Genomic DNA, 25,669 nt, shown 5'->3' with positions numbered 1-25,669 from the left:
TACATGGGGATGCGATTATGACTGGTAGATGCGTGTAATGTCTGCATGGTGCTCAGTGGTGACGCGGGATCGTCCGATGCTGACTTTTGTGGGGAAGAAGAAGTGGGTCCTTCTACGGAGGTCCTTCTGTCTTCTGTGTCATGCCCTATGGAAGATTTTCCACTGGAGCAGTCTTGTGATGACACCCTACACTCAGCCTATGACCAAGTGATAGATATTGATGGTCACCTGGTGTGCCCTGAAGCCATGCAGACTTACCCGCACTTCCAATTGCGGAACAGTAGGCTGTATTGAGTGAGTTGCGACACTCACACTAACGAAATACACACCCAGTTGTTGGTGCCACGGAGCCGGCTGAAAATGATTTCCCGGGCGGCTTATTGCAACCCCATGGCAGGGCACATGGGATGCAAGAAAACTCAGGAACAAGTAATGGCCCGATTTTATTGGCTGGGCAGACGTGCGCCGATGGTGCGTGTCATGCCCGGATTGCCAGATGGTGAGCCAGCCAGCCGTTCCAAAAGCGCTTTTGCATCCATTACCCTTAATGGAGGTCCCATTCGAACGCATTGGTGTGGACCTCATTGGGCCATTCCACCAGAGTGCACGCGGCTATCACTTTGTATTAGCTCTGGTGGACTATGAAACGTGATACCCGGAAGCAGTGCCGCTGCCCACCATTTCTGTAAAGAGCCTGGCTCAGGCACTGTTTCAGGTCATCTCCCGAGTTGGTATTCCGAAAGAAATACTGACTGACCAGGGCACGTCGTTCTTGTCTCGCATACTCAAAGAGCTGTATGAATTACAGGGCATTAAATCCGTTTGGACCAGCATCTACCACCCTCAGACTGATGTGGAGCGGCTGAATAAGACTTTGAAGTCCATGATTCGTAAGTTCATTCATGAGGTTGAACACAATTGGGATCGCTAGTTAGACCCTCTGTTGTTTGCAGTGCGGGGAGTTCCCCAGGCCTCCACGGGATTTTTTACCTTTGAATTACTGTACGGCAGGAAGCCGCAGGCAGGAGAAAAGTCCGAGCCCCGCAAAAAATGAAATTCAGTACGTGCTGGACTGCTAAAACCGCTTCTCCGGTGAGCCTGGTTAAGGAAAGAGATGAGTTGAGGCCGGAGGTACCAAATTCCACTACTCCTGCCTCCCTTCATTGTGATAACTATCTCACACAGGCCCAGAGAGCAGTTGATGCTGCATTGCAACAGCCTGGTGCAGCCTGGCATATGGTGTGTTCATGGCCCTACAGGCTACCCGAACATAAAAATTGTTCAGAGGTAATTGCTTAGATGCTAAAGCTGGGAGTTTTAGAAGAATTATGATATAGCCCCATCGTTCTTGTGGTGACAAAAGACGGGTCTATATGGTTCTGTGTTGACTATCGCAAGGTGAATGAGGTGTCACAGTTTGATGCTTACCCCATGCCCCGGGTCGACGAGCTCCTGGACCGGTTAGGCAATGCCTGTTTCTTCACGACGCTGGATTTGACTGAGGGCTACTGGCAAATTCCCTTTTCTGGAGAGTCCAGGGAAAAGACGGCTTTCTCTACTCCATACGGGTTGTACCAGTACCTTCCAGCTCCTCATGGACTGGGTGCTGAGACCACACACTGCGAATGCTGCCGCCCACTTGGATGATGTTATCATCTTCAGGTACACCTGGACGAAGCATGTGCAGCGGGTGGCCGCGGTCCTGGAGTTCCTGAGACATGCGGGGCTCACAGCCAACCCGGAGAAGAGTGCGGTTGGACAGAGGGAGGTAGAAGTATGTGGGGTACCACTTGGGGGGCGGGCAGGTTCGTCCTCAGGTGGAGAAGACAGCAGCGATCGCATCCTGCCTGCGCCCCTAGACCAAAATGGAGGTGAGACGGTTCCTGGGGCTGGCCGGCTATTATGGCCAATTTGTGCCAGGGTTTGCGGACCTGACCAGCCCCTTGATCGAAAGAGTGCCTCAGATCTGGTCCAGTGGACAGGGCAGTGCCAGGCAGCGTTTGTGTGGGTGAAACAGGCTCTCTGTGGGGAGCTGCTGCTATACACACTTAATTTCTCTCTCCCTTTTCTCCTGCAGACAGATGCCTCAAACAGAGGGCTGGGGGCCGTTTTGTCCCAGCAGGTCGGGGGAGTCGACCGACCGGTTGGTACATCATCTGGAAGCTAATGGACCGAGAAACCTGGTACAGCACTGTGGGAAGGGAGTGCCTAGCGATCGGGTGGGCGGTTGACTCCCTTCATTACCAGCTCCCGGGATGCCCATTCACCCTCTGCTCAGACCATGCCCTGCTGCAGTGGCTCCACTGCATGAAGGATGCCAACGCCCAGATTACCCAGTGGTATCTGGCCTTGCAGCCTTTTAAGTTCCGTTTTTCAGAACATTGTGTAGTGCCTATATTTCACATATTAGCTACATTAAATACCAAACCAAATGGCAATTGTTGAAAGAGAAATGGCTGCTAGAGGACAATTAGACATGTATGTCAGCTGAACAAAACAAAACAAACACAATAACATGTATGAATCTTACCAAAGCAGCTGGGTACGTTGCAGTGCTCCCAGCGGGTGTTAGGATCAGTAGTGTAACACCACGGTCCATTTCTGTCCCCATCAGGGTTTCTGCAGAAGTTGGACTCTAGATCTGCTTGTGGGTGGCTCTGCGGCATGAAACTGCAGCAGAAACATTATGAAACGTTTTAACAAAGGCATAAAAGGATATGAAGTGATGATGTAAAATCAAAGGCAAACACATACTTTGGCCTGTGTGGGTAGCTTGAGTCCCATCTTTGACAGATCTTTCCTGAGTTTGTTCTGGACTTTGTTCCTCTGTAATCTCTTCCTATTCCATTTACACACTCCAGAAGATATGCTAGAAAAGAAAAGAAAAGAAAATCACTAGAAATAGATTTATTGATGTTTATCACAAATTTCATAATATAAATTATTTATCCGGTGCGAGTTCTGTGATGTTTTATGAAACTAAATTAAATTACAGCAGTGTTTAACTTTCAGGTGAAGCTGTTTTCAGTGGTGGAGATTTTTCCTCTGTAATTCTCATTATTTCAGACCAGCCATTCCTCTGTGAAGGAAAACACTGATTTATGTCAAATATCATGGCCATGCATTATAACTTACCAAAGCAGCTGGGTACGTTGCAGTACTCCCAGCGGGTGTTAGGATCAGTAGTGTAACACCACGGTCCATTGCTGTCCCCATCAGGGTTTCTGCAGAAGTTGGAGTAAAGCTCTGCTTGTGGGTGGCTCTGCGGCTTGAAACTGCAGCAGAAACATTTCGAAAAACTTTCACTAAGACATAAAAGGATATGAAATGATGATGCAAAATCAAATGCAAACACATACTTTGGCCTGTGTGGGTAGCTTGAGTCCCATCTTTGACAGATCTTTCCTGAGTTTGTTCTGGACTTTGTTCCTCTGTAATCTCTTCCTATTCCATTTACACACTCCAGAAGATATGCTAGAAAAGAAAAGAAAATCACTAGAAATAGATTTATTGATGTTTATCACAAATTTCATAATATAAATTATTTATCCGGTGCGAGTTCTGTGATGTTTTATGAAACTAAATTAAATTACAGCAGTGTTTAACTTTCAGGTGAAGCTGTTTTCAGTGGTGGAGATTTTTCCTCTGTAATTCTCATTATTTCAGACCAGCCATTCCTCTGTGAAGGAAAACACTGATTTATCTCAAATATCATGGCCATGCATTATAACTTACCAAAGCAGCTGGGTACGTTGCAGTACTCCCAGCGGGTGTTAGGATCAGTAGTGTAACACCACGGTCCATTGCTGTCCCCATCAGGGTTTCTGCAGAAGTTGGAGTAAAGCTCTGCTTGTGGGTGGCTCTGCGGCTTGAAACTGCAGCAGAAACATTTCAAAAAACTTTCACTAAGACATAAAAGGATATGAAATGATGATGCAAAATCAAATGCAAACACATACTTTGGCCTGTGTGGGTAGCTTGAGTCCCATCTTTGACAGATCTTTCCTGAGTTTGTTCTGGACTTTGTTCCCCTGTAATCTCTTCCTATTCCATTTAAACACTCCAGAAGATATGCTAAAAGAAAAGGAAAGAAAAGACTAGAAATAGATTTATTGATGTTTATCACACATTTCCTATAGTAAATAATTTATCTGATCCGAGTTCTGTGATGTTTTACAAAACTAAATTAAGCTGTTTATAGACACAGTACCTCACTCATCATGACACATATGCTAAACATTAACTACAATGTCAACAAAAAACATTGGAAACAAAAAACATGTAAACTAGAAAAGACTGGCCACTGTAGCCGACAGAAAGGACAGCATGAAAACATAGGCTTTAGTGTTTGTATTATTCATAGAGAAAAATGAGGATCGTTACCATTTCTTTCATATAAAGCTATGGTGCTTCTGCGAAAGACACTGTCTGTTTTGGAGTTTACCGCTGCTGTCCAACACTCTTGGTCCTTTTCATTATAGATAAAAGACCTGTGTGTAAAAAAAAAAAGAAAAGAAAAATTAAAAAATTGTTGATTCCTTTCTTGAAAGGTGCTATACAAATCTAAGTTATCTACACATTAGGTTTTGAGGTGGCCAATGGAACAACGCATACATGGACAAGGGTTGATAATTTGGTATTAATAGAAAGCTACTATGCCAGCTAACCCACTAAAAGAGATAAAATCAAATCACTTTTATTGTTATAACACATGTGTGCAAGTTTAACAAACAACAGTAGTGTGCAAAATACAAGAGACAGGATGCAAGCCAAATATAACAGGAATGTGAAAATTATGAGAATAAATATATGTATAAATATAAGAATGTATGCACATTAATTAATATTTATACCACACACATATATATATATATATATATATATATATATATATATATATATATATATATATATTTATATATTTATATATATGTGTGTGTGTGTGTGTATTAGGGGTGCAACAATACTAGTATCGATATTGAACCGTTCGATACGGTGCTTACAGTACAGTACAGTGCTCGGTACGCATATGTATCGAAAAATACAACATTTTTTATTTATTTTATCAACTTTTTTTCTGACGATGCTGTCTGTGTTGAGCGCTCAGTGGATCTGCGTTCGACTACTCCGCCTAGGCTGCACTGTCGAGTGCAGATCCACTGAGCGCAGCGCAAGCTAGCAAGACAGAAGCAAAGCTCGTTGCAACATGGCAACTCCCTCAACGCTACCTGAAATTGAACCTCCCCCACCCTCATTCAGATCTGGCGTTTGGAACTATCTTGGTTTTCATGTGAAGCATGACCCTGATGGACAAAAGTAAAACAGTATGTTGGATGTGCCACGCAATGCTCAATTACATTGGTGGGAACTAGTGCGTTAGCGCAGTTAGCTTGTTAACATGTTGACGCCGTCCAGCCCCAAGCACGGGGCGATCCGCGGTAACTCGTTAACAGAGATTTGCCGCGTTATGGCGTTAATGTAATTTTAACGAGATTAACACTGACAGCACTAGTGGGATCACAACGAATGGACAACGAACACAACGACTGCACATTTATGCTGACATCATCCTAGTGCAAAGACAAGTAGAAGCAGACAAAAACAACAAGCACGCATGCTACAAACTTTATCATTTAGACAGCCGTTAGCACATGATTCTCCTTATGGGGACCTGATATGTTTAATATGCTGCTGAGAATATAGCCCAGAAGAAGCGTATAGTATAGCTTTTATTTTGGAAAGAGCCATTTCTCTGTAATAAACTCTTTTTTCCAAAGATGAGTGATTCCTCGATCAGATAGATTAATTTTTTTTATTTTGTTGTTTCGGCAACATTAAATTTGAAAACTGTACTTTTGAGTTAAAATATATATTTATAATTGTAATAAATGATAAATTAAAAAGGCATGAACATTTTTTTGTATCGAAAAAATATCGAACCGTGTCACCAAAGTATCGAGCCGAACCGTGAATTTTGTGTATCGTTGTACCCCTAATATATATATATATATATATATATATATATATATATATATATATAAACACCCAGCACGCCCCTGCGGGCAGTTTATCCTTCAAGCTAGGGTCCTCTACCAGAGGCCTGGGAGCTTGAGGGTCCTGCGCAGTATCTTAGCTGTTCCCAGGACTGCGCTCTTCTGGACAGAGATCTCCGATGTTATTCCCGGGATCTGCTGGAGCCACTCGCCTAGCTTGGGATTCACCGCACCTAGTGCTCCGATTACCACGGGCACCACCGTTACCTTCACCCTCCACATCCTCTCGAGCTCTTCTCTGAGCCCTTGGTATTTCTCCAGCTTCTCGTGTTCCTTCTTCCTCATATTGCTGTCATTCGGAACCGCTACATCGATCACTACAGCCGTCTTCTTCTGTTTGTCTACCACCACTATGTCCGGTTGGTTAGCCACCACCATTTTGTCCGTCTGTATCTGGAAGTCCCACAGGATCTTAGCTCGGTCATTCTCCACCACCCTTGGGGGCATCTCCCATTTTGACCTCGGGACTTCCAGGTTATACTCGGCACAGATGTTCCTGTACACTATGCCGGCCACTTGGTTATGGCGTTCCATGTATGCCTTGCCTGCTAGCATCTTTCACCCTGCTGTTATGTGCTGGATTGTCTCTGGGGCATCTTTACACAGCCTGCACCTGGGTTCTTGCCTGGTGTGATAGACCCCAGCCTCTATGGATCTTGTCCTCAGAGCTTGTTCTTGTGCTGCCATGATTAGTGCCTCTGTGCTGTCTTTCAGTCCAGCTTTGTCCAGCCACTGGTAGGATTTCTGGATATCAGCCACCTCCTCTATCTGCCGGTGGTACATACCGTGCAGGGGCCTGTCCTTCCATGATGGTTCCTCGTCTCCCTCCTCTTTCTGCTGCCTGAGGTATTCACTGAGCACTCGGTCAGTTGGGGCCATCTTCCCAATGTATTCTTGGATGTTCGTTGTCTCATCCTGGACTGTGATGCTGACACTCACCAGTCCCCGGCCCCCTTCCTTCCGCTTAGCATACAGCCTCAGGGTGCTGGACTTGGGGTGAAACTCTCCATGCATGGTAAGGAGCTTTCTTGTCTTTATGTCAGTGGCTTCTATCTCCTCCTTTGGCCAGCCTATTACCCCAGCAGGGTACCTGATCACGGGCAGGGCGTACGTGTTGATGGCCCAGATCTTGTTCTTACCATTCAGCTGACTCCTCAGGACTTGCCTGACCCTCTGCAGGTACTTGGTGGTTGCAGCTTTTCTAGCAGCCTCTTCATGGTTCCCATTCGCCTGCGGGATCCCCAAGTACTTGTAACTGTCCTCTATGTCTGCAATGTTGCCTTCTGGTAGTTCAATCCCCTCAGTTCTGACTACCTTCCCTCTCTTTGTTACCATCCGACTACACTTCTCCAGTCCGAACGACATTCCAATGTCATTGCTGTATAGCCTGGTAGTGTGGATCAGTGAATCGATGTCTCGTTCACTCTTGGCATACAGCTTGATGTCATCCATGTACAGGAGGTGGCTGAAAACTGCTCCGTTCCGTAGTCGGTATCCGTAGCCAGTCTTGTTAATGATCTCACTGAGGGGGTTCAGGCCTATGCAGAACAGCAGTGGGGACAGAGCATCTCCTTGGTAGATCCCGCACTTGATGGTGACTTGTGCTATGGGCTTGGAGTTGGCCTCTAATGTTGTACGCCACATCCCCATTGAGTTCCTGATGAAGGCTCTTAGGGTCCCATTGATCTTGTACAATTCTAGGCATTCCAGTATCCAGCTGTGGGGCATTGAGTCATAGGCCTTCTTGTAATCAATCCAGGCAGTGCACAGGTTGGTCAGTCTGGTCTTGCAGTCTCGGCTGACTGTTCTGTCTACCAGTAGTTGGTGTTTTGCACCTCTGGTATTCTTGCCAATTCCTTTCTGTGTCCCGCTCATGTATTGACCCATGTGCCTGTTCATCTTAGCCGATATGATGCCTGACAGGAGCTTCCATGTAGGGCTGGGACAACGCGTCGACGTAATCGATTACGTCGACGCAAAAAATACGTCGACGTAAAAAAATCTGCGTCGATGCGTCGTGACTTTCAAAAAAAGACATGGCGGCAGCGAGTAGCGGAATCATGAGTGAGGCAGTTGCAGTCAACTTAAATCACTCCACCTGAACACGCAGTTCTACAGTATGGGGATATTTTAACAGAAAAGGAAGTGATTCAGTCGTTTGCCGGCTTTGTGAGGTGGAAATGGCCTATCATAAAAGCACGACGGCTATGCACCAGCACCTCAAACGACTGCATCCAGGAGCAGCTTCTGCAAAGGACAAACCACCGTAAGTTTTCAACTTTTTTACTAACGCTAGTTTTTACCCGTTAATTCATCCAGACACCCCCCCACGTAGACGTACACTCACTTATAGACACAGAGATAAACACCCAACCTCCGTAAATGCAAAACTCATTTAAGCTGCTTAGCAGTAACATATAGCAGCTGCTGTTTAGTTGTTCTCTTTCATAGCATTCGTTTCGTGTCTCACTATGGGAACGCCTCCTGCGTGACCTCATCAGAAGCTCAAATACCATTACGCCAGCCCTTACAGGCTGGCTAGGTGACGCCCATGTCAGGAGGGGCCAGTGCCTCCCTATATAATAGGCTGACATAGCGTCAGATGTCATTCAAAAACCTCTTCTCGCTTCTCACAGAAGTCTGTAGACAACTGTGCTATTGGGTGCTAAAGCTAAACTGTCCACAGATTCGAGTGAACAACTCGGTCGCCGGGCGCTTTGTTCCCAGCTGTTCAGTTGTCCACTAGCATACAAGCAGTAGCAATACTGTTCTGTAGCTAGTGCTGGTGCCAAGTAGCAATACTTTCACCCAGGGAAGTAGCAATACTTTCCGAAAGCGAAGTAGCAACACTTTGCTAATAAAGGTACCCCTAGCTTCACCATCAGGTAGCAATACCCTTCGACGCTAGCGATTTTACACATTAGGCAGCAATACCTGTAGAAAAGTAACAACACCTTTCAACCCACGTTAGCGAGGAATAGCAATATTCTCCGCACTCAGTGTCAGTCTCGCTAACGTGCGCAACCCTCTAGCTAACCATGGCTACAACGGCCAACGAAGTTGCAAAACTTTGTCCTTGCGGCAAGAAGATTTCTGCCTGGGATACACACCCCGTGTGTGCGGCATGCCTGGGTTTATCTCACGCTCAGGCTGCCCTGACACCTGCACACGACTGTATCCACTGCGCGGCTTTCCCACGCAAACTACTCCGCCGCAGGTTAGCTCGCCAGGCTAACCTGTCGGGTGGCGACCCTTTGCTGTGTGAGGCTGCTGCGGCGCAAGGAGAAACTGAGATGCCCGATGATTTGGCCGCAATGCCAGGGCCGAGCTGGGCAGAGGCAGACCCTCAGCCCATCGCGACCGCTTTCCCGTCGCTGGAGGCACACGGAGATCGTGTGTTTTTCCGCGATGCTGGAGTCACCTGGGGAGGAGATGCTAACGAGGACGGAGATGAATCGGCTGACTCGGAGCTCCTGCTGTCTGACGACGGCGAGGAGGAAGATTCCACCTCCTTGGCTAGCATCAGCTGGGCTGCAAAGCCCTCGGCTACCGGCGAGGTTGAAAAACCGACACCGCCGTCTCCCCTGGATCTCGACATGCAGGACATGCAAGCGCGCAGCCGCTAGGCTCAACATCCCGTGGCCCGCCATACAAACAGAGGTTGTAAAGTCTCGTTTTGACGGTAAGAAATTGCCGAAGGCGAAAAAGACGGGGAAGCATGTGTTGCCTGTTTTCCCTGAGCTACTCGATGAGATAGCGGTGACGTGGAAAGCAAAACCTTGCAGCGAGAAACACCCCATCGTGGGGAGCTCCCTGCTGGATTGTGAGGGGATGGAGTCTATCGGCCTCCGCCGAATGCCACAAGTGGAGCCGTTGGTGGCGAGCCATCTTCACCCGAAGACGTCTCTGTCCTCATCGGCCCCATCTCTCCCCTCCAAAGCAGACCGCTTCCAGTCTAGCCTTACAGATAAGTGCTAAAAGGCAGTGACTCTGTCAGTAAGAGCCCACAATGCCTCTTCTATGCTAATGGCTTACCAAGCTGAGCTAGAAGAGGACATGACAGCTAACACAGATACCACAGTGTGCGAAGAAATCTGCGTTATAACTGAACACGTCCTCCGCCTCTACAAGGTAGCCATACAGGCTACTGGGAGAGCCATGGGCCTCATGGTTCTTCAGGAGCGAGCACGCTGGCTCGGGCTCACCAACCTGACGACTAAGGAAAAAGAGGAACTCCTCGACACCCCTGTCGTCCCTCACGGTCTCTTCGGTGCGGCTGTTACATCCATGCAGAAGAGATGTGAGGAGAAAAAGAGAGATGATGAGGCTCTGAAACTCTGCCTGCCGAGGAGGGCCCAGCACGCCACCCCAGCAGCGCCAGTCATTCGCGCAGGCAGCGTCTCGCCCGGTCCCCGCTTTCAGGATTCCCAAAGTGCCTAAGACGCAAGCAGCCCCCCAGGCTGCCGGGGCCCCTAAGAATCCATGGACTTGGAAGCAGTCTCCCCAGGCCAGACCTCAAGCGGCCCCTCCTCCTCCCCCCGCTGCCGCGATCGTGAGGAGGAAGAAGCGGCCGGCCTGACAGCCTCTCCTCTAGGCGGGAGCGAACCCAGTTTCCCCCTTTCATGGGCCACCCTCCCGCCTCCCAGCTCCGTTCCAGAGCAAGTTCAACGGGACATGTTCCACACAGAGTGCTTGACTCGGGCCGGCGTTCCTGTCACCGGACCCGCCAGAGGGAAAGAGAGCCAAAGTTCGCAGTGTTGTTTCACGAGCACTTCTCTCATGCATTCTGTATTAAAAAAGCCCCGACACGCGCATCCAGGCAGTTTGCCGAGGGCGCTGTCGAGTGTTGCAAAACACATGAGAAAATCAAACATGCTGAAAAACGGAGCACTGTCTGCCATAACGCAGCCCGTGGAGACTCGCGTTTCCACGGCTGTGATGATGCAGATGGGCCCGTCACCTCGCTCGCCTGTGACAGAGGTGACGGGACGCCAAAATGGCGTATGTTTCGCGCTGCGACCACAAGGGGGTGCCAAAACGCCATATTCGGTGGAGTGGCCAGTGAGCCCTCTGTCTCTCCACATGAAGAACTGGGCCACCTGCACTCAGTCAGCATGGGTGCTGAGGACATTGAAAAAGGGCTACAGGCTGCAATTCAGTGTCGCTCCACCACAATTCAAAGAAATTGTTTACTCTCGTGCTCCGGGCGAGTCTGCCAGTTTTCTCCTGGAGGAAATTTCCACCTTGAGAGACAAAGGAGCTATAAGAATTGTCCCTCCCGAGGAAATGCACAGCGGATTTTATTCGAGGTATTTCCTTGTGCCAAAGAAAGGGGGGAGGGGGATGAGAGCCATTCTGGATCTCCGTGCCCTGAACCGGCATTTGAGGACATACAAGTTCAGGATGTTGACGCACGCCTCGCTGCTACGGTTTGTACGAGCGGGCGACTGGTTCACATCAATCGACCTGAGGGATGCTTATTTCCACATCCCCATATATCCCCCACACCGAAAGTATCTGAGATTTGCTTTCCAGGGGATGGCATACGAGTTTGTAGTCCTGCCTTTTGGTCTCTCACTGAGCCCAAGGGTGTTTGTGAAATGCACCGAGGCAGCAGTGGCCCCGCTCAGGAAAAAGGGCATTCAGGTGGCCACGTACATCGACGATTGGCTGGTGGCAGCCCCAACCCGCCAGGGAGCAACTTGTCACACAAATGCTCTCATACAGGGGTCCCCCAAGTTACACACGCTGGCACACAGACTGATAGTCTGGAGCAGTGTTCACTTGCTGTCACTGAGAGCAACTCACGTGCCGGGGATCTTGAACTTTGGAGCAGATCTTCTCTCCAGGGGCAACCCGCTGTATGGGGACTGGAAGCTTCACCCGGAGGTGGTGAAGCAGATCTGGCTGCGATTCGGTCTGGCGACCGTGGACGTTTATGCATCCAGGGAGAATGCTCAGTGTCCCCTGTTTTACTCGCTGAACGATCAGAGAGCTCCACTCGGGGTGGATGCTCTAGCTCACGAGTGGCCGAGAACCCTCCTCTATGCTTTTCCCCCAGTGGCCCTCATTTCTCCAACTCTGGCCAGAGTGAGGGAGAGAAGTCACTATATGATCCTGATAGCCCCGCACTGGCCAGGGAAACATTGGCTGGCGGAGATTTTTCAGCAGCTGTGCGGCCCACCTTGGCTGTTACCACTACACAGAGACCTCCTGTCTCAGGCACGGGGGGAAATATTCCACCCCCACCCAGAGAGGCTGGCTCTGTGGGCTTGGCCCGTGAGTGGTTTAACCTGAACACGGTGGGGCTCCCTCATAGTGTTATCGACACTATTCAGTGTTCTAGAGCATCGTCTACTCGGACGCTATATGAGCATAAGTGGCGTGTGTTTGAAAGCTGGTGCTTAGAATCACAGGCCATCCATTTTCAGTGCTCTGTGGCTGTGATTCTGTCATTTCTTCAGGCCCTGATTGATACGGGTAAAGCCTTCTCCACCATCAAGGTGTATTTGGCAGCAATTTCAGCCTGCCATATTGGTTTTGAGGGAAAGACTGTTGGCCAGCATCCCTTAATATGCCGTTTCATGAAGGGTGCACGGCGTAAATTGCCTACGTCTAGGCCATTGGCTCCATCGTGGGACCTTCCCACAGTATTGGCTGCGCTCTCCTGTTGCCCATTTGAACCCCTGGAACAGGTTGAGTTGAAATTTCTGTCCTTTTAATTGCTTTAGCTTCTGCTAAACGTGTGGGAGAGATACACGCTCTCTCAGTGCATCAGTCATGCATTCAGTTCTCCTCGGATAATACGAGGGTCTGTATGCGGCTCAACCCTGCCTTTGTCCCGAAGGTTGTCGGCACATGTTCCCCTAAAGAACTGCCGGCCTTTTGCCCACCACCTTTCTCCTCAGAGGAGCAACAGCGGCTGCATACCTTGTGTCCAGTCCGTGCTCTGCGCATTTACATGGACCGAACCCAGAGTGTCAGACAAAGTGACCAGCTGTTCGTGTCCTGGGCTAAACCACATATGGGAAAGCCTGTGTCTAAACAGCGCCTCTCCCATTGGATAGTAGGAGCAATTGCCTTGGCCTATACTAGCAGGGGCCTTCAGCCCCCTGCTGGCTTACGTGCGCATTCCACTAGAGGTCTGGCGACCTCATGGGCTCTCTTTAGGGGAGTTTCTATTCAGGAGGTGTGTGCAGCTGCATGCTGGACCTCACCTCATACATTTGCTAGGTTTTACAGGTTAGATGTGACAGCACCTAACCTAGCACATTCAGTCCTCAGTGCAGGTTCTTCCCGGGTGGGGGCCTCTCCCCTGTGAAGTGCTGTTGGGGACAGTTGTCTTCTTAACAGGCATGTCTGGCAATCCGGGAGTCAGTATTTCTCCCATAGTGAGACACGAAACGAATGCTATGAAAGAGAACTTAAGGTTATGTATATAACCCCGGTTCTCTGAGTAGCATGAGTGAGTGTCTCACCAGACCGCCCTCCTTGCTATGGAAGCGAGGAAGTGGTGGGCTTGTTTTGAATGACATCTGACGCTATGTCAGCCTATTATATAGGGAGGCACTGGCCCCTCCTGACATGGGCGTCACCTAGCCAGCCTGTAAGGGCTGGCGTAATGGTATTTGAGCTTCTGATGAGGTCACGCAGGAGGCGTTCCCATAGTGAGACACTCACTCATGCTACTCAGAGAACCGGGGTTATATACATAACCTTAAGTTATTGTTTTTTTGGTTTGTGGCCCATGCTGGCAAAATGAGTCGGAATGCATGCAGGCTGATTATCAGAATCGGCGAAAGACAAAAATGTGAGACAGCGAATTGGCCGCAGGAGAAATGTTAACAAGGATAATGCACCACCTGCTAAACGTAGCCGTCGTGGACACTATTACAACATTGTTAAAGTGCTTGCAAAAGCAAAATGACAATGAACTCTTGATTTGTCAAATTTAATGTGTTTCATCCTATTTGAACGCTGTTTTTATACATAATGCTTCTCCAGCTTGATCTTATAGGTCAAAGTTATGCCATCTAATGACTAGAAAGCAGTGCACCAGTAAAGGTGCCATCAGCTATGGCTGTTTAAACGTTATCTTTTCCAGCCATCATGATTACTGCATATCATATGTTCAACATTGGGGATTATTATTAACCTCTTACTGTTATGCTATGAAAGCACATGGCATAACAGTGTGTGTGTATATATCTATCTATCTCAACCAGATCCATATCAAATTATTTTGCTATTATGCTTTCCATATAATTATTTAGTAATTATTCGAATTCATCTGTGTGCTGTGTGTGATTTATGATTTCAGGAACAAACAGAAAAGTCTGGAGGACTACTGTCAGAGAAGAAGTACACCATGCACCCCCCAGGAGGTGGCTGTACTTACTGAGAGCGTCTTATCTATGATTTTAAAAGACAAGAGACCACTTGCTGTGGGTGAGGGATTCAAAGAAATGCTGACCACTTTCCAACCAGGTTACACTCTGCCGTCTAAGCGTCATTTTACAAGCATGATGGAGAGAAAGTATGAAACTTCAGTGGAGAAACTAAGGAATGAACTAAAAAAAGCCACATCCAAAATCTCCCTTACCACTGATGCTTGGACAAGTCTGGTCACAGAGTCCTACTTAGGGGTAACTTGTCATTTCATTATTTGTTCAAAGACGCCATTGCTGCTGTTTGTATATTATTAATTTTTTGCTATGATTTCCTTTGTTATATTTGTTTTGCAAAACATTAAATTTTTTGTTAAAAACAGAAGATTGTAGTACAATGTTATTGTGGATTTTGTTTTGTGAATGAAGAGCACTTTTTGGCAGAAAGCAAAGTGAATGTTACATTTTGTTTGTTTAAAGACACCATTGTTGCTATTTATTTGAAATGTTTTGTTAACTTTTCCTTAATTTTATATATGTTTGCACATTTCATTTCTTGTTAAATGCTATCTCTATTGTATTGATTGTACGACCTCTACAACTTTATTTTGCAATTTTTTTTTTATTAAAAGGTCTTCAAATGAATAAATTTGTGTTTTTCATTTATATACATAAATTAGTAAATGTGAAATTGCTATACAAGTCAAATAATGGGGAAAAAAATCGTTAATCGAATCGAATCGAAATCGAATTGGATTGAAAAATGAATCGTTAGATTAATCGATGCATCGAAAAATTAATCGCTAGATTCATCGATTAGGAAAATAATCGTTTTGCCCAGCCCTACTTCCATGTAGTACTGAGGCAGGTTATTGGTCGGTAGTTGGAGGGGACCGGTCCCTTCTCGGGGTCCTTGGGGATCAGGACCGTCCGACCTTCGGTTAGTCATTCCGGGTGTCTCTCGTTAACTAGCAGCTGGTTCATTTGTGCTGCCAGACGCTCGTGGAGTGCAGTCAGCTTCTTTAGCCAGTAGGCGTTGTTAAGGTTCACATAATTGAGGAAGGAGAGTACAAACAACCAGGTCCAGAAGATCTTGGTCAAACAATTGATTTTAATGAATACACGCGTGGGAAGACCACTGTACGCAGACAGGAATTAATCTTCGACTTAATCAAAGCATACACAGATTTTTATAGCATCAGGGTTTGAATTAATGACGCCCCTTCATACGTCACAGACAGAATATATACATACGTCAAATCAAAACCACAATGACTTTTAACACAGTTTAAAAGAACGTTGTCTTCTATCTTCATGGCCGGTACTTCCTGTCACTGCCGGATGCTCTCTTGTCATCTTGACACCTCAGCAGCAGTTCTGCGACAAACTGCTCTTTTGCAACCCCAAGCAAAACATGATTAAACTTCCACCTATAAATGATTCTCTCTAACTGAGTGTGTGTGTGTCTATGTCGTCCTCAAATGCTCTCTCAATTCACCCGTTGCACTTCTGACCTTTTACCAGACCAGAGGCTCATCCTTATGTGTAATAACCTAACTGAAACTACATGTACTATGTTGAATAAATGTTTTAATCAAGAACCTCTACTAAGAGCTTAGTAAAAGAATATAAAAGTATAACAGACAATTTGAATAACCTAGTAATTCAAATAGCCTCATCTAACCTGCTCCTCAGAATAACTTAGACTCTGCTTTCACTTCTGCAAACTCTCTGCAACTTCCGGTCAACTCCTGCAACTTAGTCTTTCTGAAAGACACACACACTGTTTAAACCTCTGAGTACAATATCGATGCTGCAGATTATATTATTAATGCAATGGTAATGATGATGATTATTTAACAATAGCAGTAAAATAATTTCCCTGCTCCACAGCGTGAACCATGTCGGGCCCTGGTGCTGTCCAACTCTTCATACTGGAGACCCTTTCTTGGATATCTGCCACTGTGATGGTTACTGGACCCTGTTGAGGGAGGTTGTTGTGGTCTGCCTTCAGATCAACTAGCCACTGAGCATTGCCGTTATGGGTTGCGTCCTTCTCCTATATGCTCTTCCAGTATTGCTCCGTCTCCAGCCTTGGTGGTGCTGTTCTCTTATTATTATTGTTCCCTTGCCACTGAGAGTACACCTTTGCTGGTTCTGTGGAGAACAGCTGGTTTATTCTCCTGCCTTCTATCTCTCTGGTGTACCTCCTCAAGCGGCTGGCCAAGGCTGTGAGTCTTTGCTTGGCAGTTTCCAAGGCCTCAGGTATGGACAGCTTGCTGTATTTCTTATGCACCTTCTTTGTCGCACCTTTCTGCAACTCCGTTAGTTTGCTAACCTCCCTCCGTGCTACTTTGATCTTGCCCTCTAGCCTCCTCCATGGAGGGTACTGCCCCTTGTAGCTGTTCAACTTGTAGCCAAGCATCTCACTGATCACTGCTGCCGTATTGTAGATCAGCTTGTTAGTGTCGGTAATCGTGGTTGTAGGTATTGTCCATAGTGCTGGATTAACATCATCTAGCAGACCTTCTGAGGGTACTTTACGTAATCTTGGTAACCGGCTACGGGGGATCCAGGTTTCAAGCTTGGCCATGATCCTATTTTTCAGGTCAGTTCCTCTCGCACTCAACGATCCTTCTCCTATCGCACTTGGGGCTATGTACCCAATCTCGGGTGGGGGTGATGATATCTCCCCCCTGACCTGGCGTCCTGACTCCTCCTTGCCGTAGAATTAGTGTTGTACCTCGTCAATCTCTAGCTGTGATATATATATATATATATATATATGTATATGTATGCATGCATATATATATATATATATATATGTATAGATGCCCCAGAGACAATCCAGCACATAACAGCAGGGTGGAAGACAGGCTAGCAGGCAAGGCATACATGGAACGCCATAACCAAGTGGCCGGCATAGTGTACAGGAACATCTGTGCCGAGTATAATCTGGAAGTCCCGAGGTCAAAATGGGAGATGCCCCCAAGGGTGGTGGAGAATGACCGAGCTAAGATCCTGTGGGACTTCCAGATACAGACGGACAAAATGGTGGTGGCTAACCAACCAGACATAGTGGTGGTAGACAAACAGAAGAAGACGGCCGTAGTGATCGATGTAGCGGTTCCGAATGACAGCAATATCAGGAAGAAGGAACACGAGAAGCTGGAGAAATACCAAGGGCTCAGAGAAGAGCTCGAGAGGATGTGGAGGGTGAAGGTAACGGTGGTCCCCGTGGTAATCGGAGCACTAGGTGCGGTGACTCCCAAGCTAGGCGAGTGGCTCCAGCAGATCCCGGGAACAACATCGGAGATCTCTCTCCAGAAGAGCGCAGTCCTGGGAACAGCTAAGATACTGCGCAGGACCCTCAAGCTCCCAGGCCTCTGGTAGAGGACCCGAGCTTGAAGGATAAACCGCCCGCAGGGGCGTGCTGGGTGTTATATATTTAAAAAAAAAAAAAAAAAATATATATATATATATATATATATATATATATATATATATATGTATGAATATTGTGCAAAAGAAATGGCATGTATGTACAATATGGAGTGCGTAAATGTCAACATTTTTTTCGCGTGAACAGCCCATGTGAGATCCTCCACCAGATATACACCTAAGAAGCGGAAGCCGCTCACTCTCTCCACAGCTGCACCGTTGATGGTGATGGGGGTGTGTGCTTCTCTACACCTCAGGAAGTCCACTATCAACTCCTTTGTCTTGGCACCAGTGTGTCAGGGCGCTGATCTCCTTCCTCTAAGCCGTCTCATCACCTCTGGTGATAAGACCAGAGCGTTCTCACTCCCGAGGCGTAACATGTCGACGTTTTGTCACGTCCCGCGGCGTTCCTGAGGAACGCGAAAGGAGACCTTCGGTGTTCTTATGGTACGCGGCGGGTTATGGCTGGAATCCAGTGCAATGACGCTCCCGCGGGAGTAGACGTTCCAGCCCTGTATTCCAGCCCTAAACCTAACCTTATCCCTAGCCCTGACCATAACCTTATTCCTGACCTTAACCAGGACTTTAATGATGTTAAATAGCGTGTTTCTAAGCGATTTGAAGAATAAGAGCGAACATGTGTAGGTTCAGTCCAGATGGTTCTCATATTTCCTCTTTTTCCGAGGTCGTCATTTAGGAACGTGGTGGGTAGCCGAAAACGTAATATGGTGACGATTTGTCACCTAGCGTAAAATGTTACGCTTTGGGAGTGAGAACGGGTTGGATAAGACCCACCACTGTTGTGTCGTCCACAAATTTCACAGTGATGTTGGAGTTGCTGTATGGTGAGGGTGGCTGTAGCTCAGGTGGTAGAGCAGATCAGCCACTAATCAGAAGGTCGGTGGTTCGATCCCAGGCCGTCTCCTGGCTGCATGCCAAATATCCTTGGGCAAGATACTAACCCCATGTTTGCCTACTGGTGGTGGCCAGAGGGCCTGGTGGCGGCAGCCTCGCCTCTGTCAGTGCGCCCCAGGGCAGCTGTGGCTACAATGTAGCTTGCCATCGCCAGTGTGTGAATGTGTGTGTGAATGGGTGAATGACTGAATGTAGTGTGAAGCGCTTTGGGGTCCTTAGGGACTAGAAAAGCGCTATACAAATGCAGGCCATTTACCATTTGCTAGTGGCCGTGCAGTTGTAGGTGTAGTGTGAGTACAGGCGAGGGCTTAGTACACACCCCGACTGGCCGAATGGGGTGCGTAGGAGGGCTTTGTACGCATCCAGGAAGGAGGTGTAACAGTGGTCAAGCAGCCGCTCTCCTCGTGTTATGAAGTAAATGTGTTGGTGGAGTTTTGGTAAAACTTTCTTCAGGTTTTCTTTGTTAAAGTCCCCGGTTGTGATAAATGCCATCTCTGGGTGCATGGTTTTCTGGCTGCTAATCGCACTGTACAGTCCCATCATTGGCCAGTCAGCCTCGGTTTGTGGGAGAATGTAAACAGCCGTAATAATGACTGCTGTAAATTCCCTCGGTAGCCAGAATGGCTGGCACTTAATGATCAAGTACTCATCAGGATTATACAGCTCATGTGGGAACTATAGATGAGGAGAAAGCCAACATTCACAGTTACCAAGAAGCACCTAGTTGTTCAGTTTAACCCTTTAAGACCTCCAATAGAACCAGGTCCGCCAGAGCTTACTTTATATTTTTACATGCTGTAGTGCCATTTTTGGGAGCATTTCAAGTTGCTATACATTAATACAACTGTTATATCCCATATTTTAATAATATGTATGCATTAAGTCCATAGTAACTACATTAATTGCAAAAAAGTGCAATAAACCAAAAAAATTGAAAATCGTTTTTGTTTTTTTTACATAAATTTCTACTTGAAGAAATTTAAGAGGTTTATCGCTTAAAACTTTAAATACAAAAAAGTTGCAAAAAATAGTTTACAACAACAGGAAATTTATTTTGAGTGTTTTCATAGTTTTATTTTTGAGATACACCAATTTTTATATACTGCAGGAAAAACGAAAAACAATCCTATGATGCAAATTTGCAAAGAAAACAGCATGTGCATCAAAATAAACTATTTCCAGCAGTGCAATTCGAGTTCTAAGCATCCCAGAAACTATTCAGAAAAGCATAAAACATAACTCCAGTATAGGCTTTTAAGGCCTACAAATAAAAACTAAATTTTCCGCGAAAATGACATCACTTCCGGTTTCGAGCAGGAAATTACGGACATGCGATCGTTCGCGCTGACGTCTGTTTCGATGTGAGAAGTGTTACGAACAGCTGATCGGATCAGCAAAGCGTGTTTCTGGAATATTATGTTTTTGTTCCTGCAAGCGCTTTTTAAGCAATTTTTGCAAAGCTATATGTGGAAGGAAACCGTGACCTACGACAAGCTGATGGCACAAGATGTAAGTACAACTCGTCCGGTTTCATATGCAAAAAAAATTATTGCGCTAGCTTACGCGGTTCCGGTTCTACAGGGATTTAAAAATAGTTACGCAAAACGGAGCGTGCCTGTTCCGACTGGTTTTAAAGGGTTAATAACATCAAGAGAAGCTATTATCAAAGCTTGAGATCAAGAGTCTAAAGTACAATGGGAACAGCAGTGAGCAGTATGGAAATATTTAGCTAACCCTCGTAGAAGAGAGCAGTGAATCCTAACTAAATGTTGCCCAGCCACCTGCAATGGCAGATGCATCTACTGAATTGAGAAAATATGTAACTAAGGTAGCCACCCAAGCAAACGCACGAGTCTCCTGGCTAACAGTCCCATCAGAGGAGATGCTTGCAGATGTAAACAACTGAAAAATACTGAAAGAACATCTGTGAGAAAGAGGTGTCACACCACACCAATACCAAGTGGCTGGTGGACTTAGAATAAGACCAGACCACAGCAACTTTCTATGGAAGGTTGCTGTGGCATAGCAACTATACTGAGTAGAAACATGCGTCAATACACAAGAATAGCTCAGAAAGGCATTGGAAATACAACAGACAGCAAAAGCATCAGCTCCTTGTTTATAGAGCTGCAACACAGGACTTTACAACTACGCAGACCACGCTGAGCACCGCCTTGACAACCTACAATTCAATTCTTCACACATCCATATTAGAGTGCCTGGACTATACAAGGCATAATGGTAGGAATAAGATCCCACTTATTGATACATAAGCCTTACTGGTCATCAGATTCCCAGTGTGAACAATAAAGAAAGAAAGGAAAGAGTGTATGGGTTAGTTAGTGTCAGAGCCACAATTTGAATCATGGAGCATCGACAAAAACAGCTGAAGATAGATGATGATAAGGAACAATTGTGATAGATGTGGCAATCCCAGTGCAGAGCAACATCAGGAAGAACGAGCACAAGGAAACAGAAAACTACCAGGAGCTAAAGGAACAACTGGAGCAGATGTGGAGGGTAAAATGCGGCCCTATGGATAATGGCAGGACTAGGAGCTATAAATGGAAACATTTTTATTTGTATATACATACCGTTTGTATATACATGCAACATTTTGATTCACAGAACGTAATGTGAGATGTGAACTTACTTGCATGTGAAAGATGTTTCAGTGTTACATTTGGTGGCACAGTCAGCCACAGTATTAACTGAATACGTTCGTTTGTTCAGTGAGAGAATCCATGCACCTTCAGTTTTGGAGTAGCCCTCCACGTCATTGCCACCAACTGCAATCAGTCACATCCAAAAAAAAACAATTACTTCATGTATTTCCTGGTCAGAAGTGACTGCCATAGGAAATGAATGGGAACCCAAAAGTTAAATTTTCTAATCTTTTATTTAGCAGACCAAGTATTGGATATGAGGAGTAAAGTGAAATACTTAGGTCATATCTTAAAAAATGATCTCTGTGATGATGATGATGATGCGAAACCCCAGCATTGTAAGTTGCACATGCAAGCTAATATAAGGCCACCTAAATTTTACATGTTAAAAGAGCCATTTTCAAGCCTATTGTGCCTATGGCTCATTTGTGGTGTAATTATATCAAAGTCATAATGAAAAAAAAACCGCTGGTGGCTTTTCAGGATGCATTTAAAATTTTCCTTAAACTTCCAAGATGGACATCTGCAAGTCAAGTGTTTGTCGTGAGTAACGTCCCAGCTTTTCGTGCCTTACTGAGGAACTATATTGTACAAATTTATGTGCTGTTTGAATGAGTCAAGAAATTCAATAGTAAGAGCTGTGACAGTTATAACACATGGCGACACAACTGTAGTTCAAGTTTTTATGAACATTGCAATAAGTGTCCTTATATTTGTGAGTTTTGTCTTTGTTTTTTTATAATATGGAGGAATTTTGTCTGAAATATATATATTTATATAAAAATTCCCCCTTCGCCCCTGTGGACGGTCTATCCTTCAAGCTCAGGTCCTCCATCAGAGCCTGGGAGCTTGAGAGTCCTGCGCAGTATCTTAGCTGTTTCTAGGACTGGAAAAAAAGCACCGAAATAAAGCACCGAAATGTGCGTTGCTTGTCGGTCTGGTTACTACCGTTTATGTCAGAACACCGGTACCCATCCGTAGCCATGATTAGTGCCTCTGTGCTGTCTTTCTTTGTCCAGCCACTGGTAGGATTTCTGGATGTCAGCCACCTCCTCTATCTGCTGGTGGTACATACAGTGCAAGAGCCTGTCCTTCCATTATGGTCCCTTCTCTTCCTCTTCTTTCTTGGGTTTCGGTGCTCAAGGTATTCAGTGAACACGCGGATCTTGTTCTTACCATTGAGCTGACTTCTCTGCAGGTACTTGGTGGTTGCAGTTTTCCTAGCGGCCTCTTCATGGTTCCCATTTGCCTGCGGGATCCCCAGGTACTTGTAACTGTCCTCTAAATCTGCAAAGTTGCCTTCTGGTAGTTTGATCCCCTCAGTTCTGACTACCTTCCCTCTCTTCGTTATCATCTGACTACACTTCTCCATTCCGACTGACATTCCGATGTCATTGCTGTATATCCTGGTGGTGTGGATCAGTGAATCGATGTCTCTTTCGCTCTTGACATACAGCTTGATGTCATCCATGTACAGGAGATGGCTGACAACTGCTCCATTCTGTAGTCGGTATCCGTAGCCAGTCTTGTTAATGATCTCACTGAGGGGGTTCAGGCCTATGCTATGGGCTTGTAGTTGGCCTCTAGTGTTGTCCTCTACATTCCCATTGAGTTCCTGATGAAGGCTCCTAGGGCCCTGTTGATCTTGTATAGGTCTAGGCAATCCAGGAGGGAATTCCAGGACATATTTTAAGAAATCTGCTACTGCTAAATTTGGGGGATTAACAGTATCACAGGGAAACATAAGGGTGGAAGGGATCACAACCAGCACCTCAAAAGCTCAAAGATTCTTATTTTTTAGATCAAGATAAAACACTTTTAGACTCCCACATCAAGAGTGCTGTTGGATTTCTCATCTGTTGTTATTAGATACATTTCATTACAAGTCTAGCAGTTCTCATAAGAGCAAAACACAAATGCTGTCAAGACTTATTTTTCCATCAAGATTTTTTTTCCTTTGCCACCTTGCACAGAAGTTAAGACAGCAGGTAAATAAAATATTTTACTGAACAGTTATCCAATATGAAGGCATATCAATGTATATTCAAGGAAGTAATTAGAATTTCGACTTGTTTTAACCCAACAGGCCGGTGTGTAAAAGTAGTTATTAAAAGCAGAGGAGATATTGTAGCGCTGTCCTTTTTGTTATGTACCCAAATGTTACATTTTTAAAGACAGTATATATTCTTTGTCAATAAGCAGGTTTTGTCCAGTCAGTCAAGGTTGCTGATTAGAGGGTTTATCGGGAAATCGTGTAGCCAAACAATCCATTTTACGTCATCTGACTAAAAGGAACCAGTATACGGGCTCCAACATGGTTACCAAATCATCCAACACACTGTTTTAGGTCTTTATAAACTACACTACACAGAATTATCCTAAATTACTTTAACGTAAGCTTACATTTATCAAATTCCATTAATTATTCAAATCTAGACTAAAGGTATAGCTTTGAATGTGCTGATGTGGTCTGTCATGACCCATTTAGACCTGAGACTGTGAGAAAAAATGTGTCTCTGTGCTTCTTATTTTGTTGAGTTATTTCTAGCATATGTAATGTAAAAAAAAAGAAAAGTGTTAGTGTTATTGTTGTATTCTGCATTATAAGAATTTAGCACTTGAAACGCATCCATTATTACCATTTAAACTAAATGCTAAAAAAAAGAAGCCAACCCCCCCCCCCCCACACACACACACACACACACACACCTTGTTTGCTTTTTTAAATGTAAGAAAACAGCTGAACAAATAAGAAGAAAAATCATCTTTACATGCCCTATAGTAGTTGTACTACTTACCAGTGGAGATCAAGGCTCCCAGGATGAAAGCTGCTGTGTGCAGGCCCATGGTGAGACCCTAAAACTAGCAGTTCATCATCGACTTACTCAAAGAGACACCTTGTGGTATATTATTGGGCTTCTTTTAGCATGTTGGGGGGACAAATAGGGCAATTCACTTACGTGTTAATCATTGTCCCAACAAGGACAGCAAAAGCACTGCCAATCAAAATCCTTGTTTATGAGCGCCAGCAAAATCATTGCATCACAAAAAAAAGCACAGCGTTTCATTCTCAATTATGTGTGACATATTGTTAAATATTTTCAGCTGTACCTGTCATGGTCCTGGGTCGGTGACCCAGCGCTTTTTGTTCGTTATCATTTTCTTGATGATGATTGTTGAAGTTCTATGTGTTATATTCAGTCTGCCTCTGAGTCCGCGTCTGTATCTGTCTGTCTATGGTGTCACCCCATCTGTTTGTGAATCTGTCTGTTTAGTTCAATGTCTTGTCTGGTTCCATGTGTCTGAGTTTCCTGTTTTATTGTGAAGGTCTGTGTCATATGTGAGTGTGCTCAGTTTACGTTTCCCCTGTCCCGTCAGCTCAGATTCCTCCCAGCTGTGTTGCCCTCCTGCCTCTCATCCCCTGATTACTGGTGTGTGTATTTAAGCCCTGTGTGTTCTCCTGCCTGTTGCCGGTTCGTCTGTGTAACGCCGTGTCAGTCTGTTACCCTGTGTTCCACGGTGTCCTGTTCCTCGTCTGCGGCTCTCTGCTTCTCATCCCGTTGTCATATGCTCCCAGGTCTGTTATTTTTAGTTCTCCCAGTTTAGGTGTCTTTAGTTATTTGTTATGCCCCACTGTTTGTTTGCCACTACACCTCTGTAAATAAAACCACCGGTATCTCATCCACTGCCTGCATCTTGGGTCCTTCTTCCAACTCCACACGGCTCGCCTCGGCAGCCGTGACAGTACGAACCGGCCACAATGGACCCAGCAGCATCCAACCCGCCCGAGGAGCTCCGGGAGGATATTATTTATTCTGTGGACTGTTTAATTAATTTATGGCTGGGGCATGAGGAGAAGGGATTCCGCCAAGCCATAGCTAATCGATTGGAGCGACTGGTTTCCGGTCTCCCCAGGCTGTTCGGCTCACTCCACCCACTTGTTCAGAATTTCTTTCTGAACGAGCTGCACCTTCACCCCCCTACCATTCGTCTGCTCAGCCCACCGGAGGATATGCAGTCCGAACTGCCGGATGTGAAGTTACCCGGCCTGTCAGAGCGTTCTCCGAGGAGGAAGCAACGTTCGCATCATAGGCGTCTGGTGAAAAAGACATTCTTTCTGTTTCACCAGACTTTGGGACTGTTAATTCCGGGGCTGTGTTTATTCAGTTAGCCGCCCGGCCTCAAGCTCAGTTAGCCGCCCGGCCTC

At 45.9% G+C, this 25,669-nt stretch overlaps 1 protein-coding gene and 1 pseudogene across 2 annotated transcripts in view; one reads left to right on the top strand and one right to left on the bottom strand.

Annotated features, from left to right (window-relative positions):
• LOC147312987 (plasminogen-like) overlaps window positions 1–24,725 on the bottom strand; it is a 30,485-nt gene extending 5,760 nt beyond the window's left edge. The window contains exons 1-10 of one of the 2 annotated variants that reach the window (XM_086264931.1): window positions 24,574–24,724; window positions 24,261–24,381; window positions 21,450–21,585; window positions 4,384–4,490; window positions 3,960–4,074; window positions 3,736–3,875; window positions 3,360–3,474; window positions 3,136–3,275; window positions 2,755–2,869; window positions 2,531–2,670 (exon numbers count right to left, since the gene is read on the bottom strand). In XM_086264931.1, the coding sequence (XP_086121057.1) occupies window positions 2,531–2,670; window positions 2,755–2,869; window positions 3,136–3,275; window positions 3,360–3,474; window positions 3,736–3,875; window positions 3,960–4,074; window positions 4,384–4,490; window positions 21,450–21,585; window positions 24,261–24,309 (1,057 nt within the window). In that variant the 5' untranslated portion in view covers window positions 24,310–24,381; window positions 24,574–24,724. Of the gene's footprint in view, window positions 1–2,530; window positions 2,671–2,754; window positions 2,870–3,135; window positions 3,276–3,359; window positions 3,475–3,735; window positions 3,876–3,959; window positions 4,075–4,383; window positions 4,491–21,449; window positions 21,586–24,260; window positions 24,382–24,573 lie in introns of both variants that reach the window. The other variant, XM_086264932.1, reaches the window with a different exon arrangement.
• Window positions 9,716–10,665, top strand: LOC147312988 (uncharacterized; annotated as a pseudogene).
• Window positions 24,726–25,669: the final 944 nt, after the last annotated feature.

This window comes from Aulonocara sp. 'chitande type north' Nkhata Bay, linkage group LG15, assembly GCF_057382095.1.
Source record: "Aulonocara sp. 'chitande type north' Nkhata Bay isolate Kocher_YH1m ecotype deep benthic linkage group LG15, A_spYH_male_GT1.1, whole genome shotgun sequence".
NCBI lineage: Eukaryota > Metazoa > Chordata > Actinopteri > Cichliformes > Cichlidae > Aulonocara > Aulonocara sp. 'chitande type north' Nkhata Bay.
This window is presented reverse-complemented; position numbering and strand designations above follow the sequence as displayed.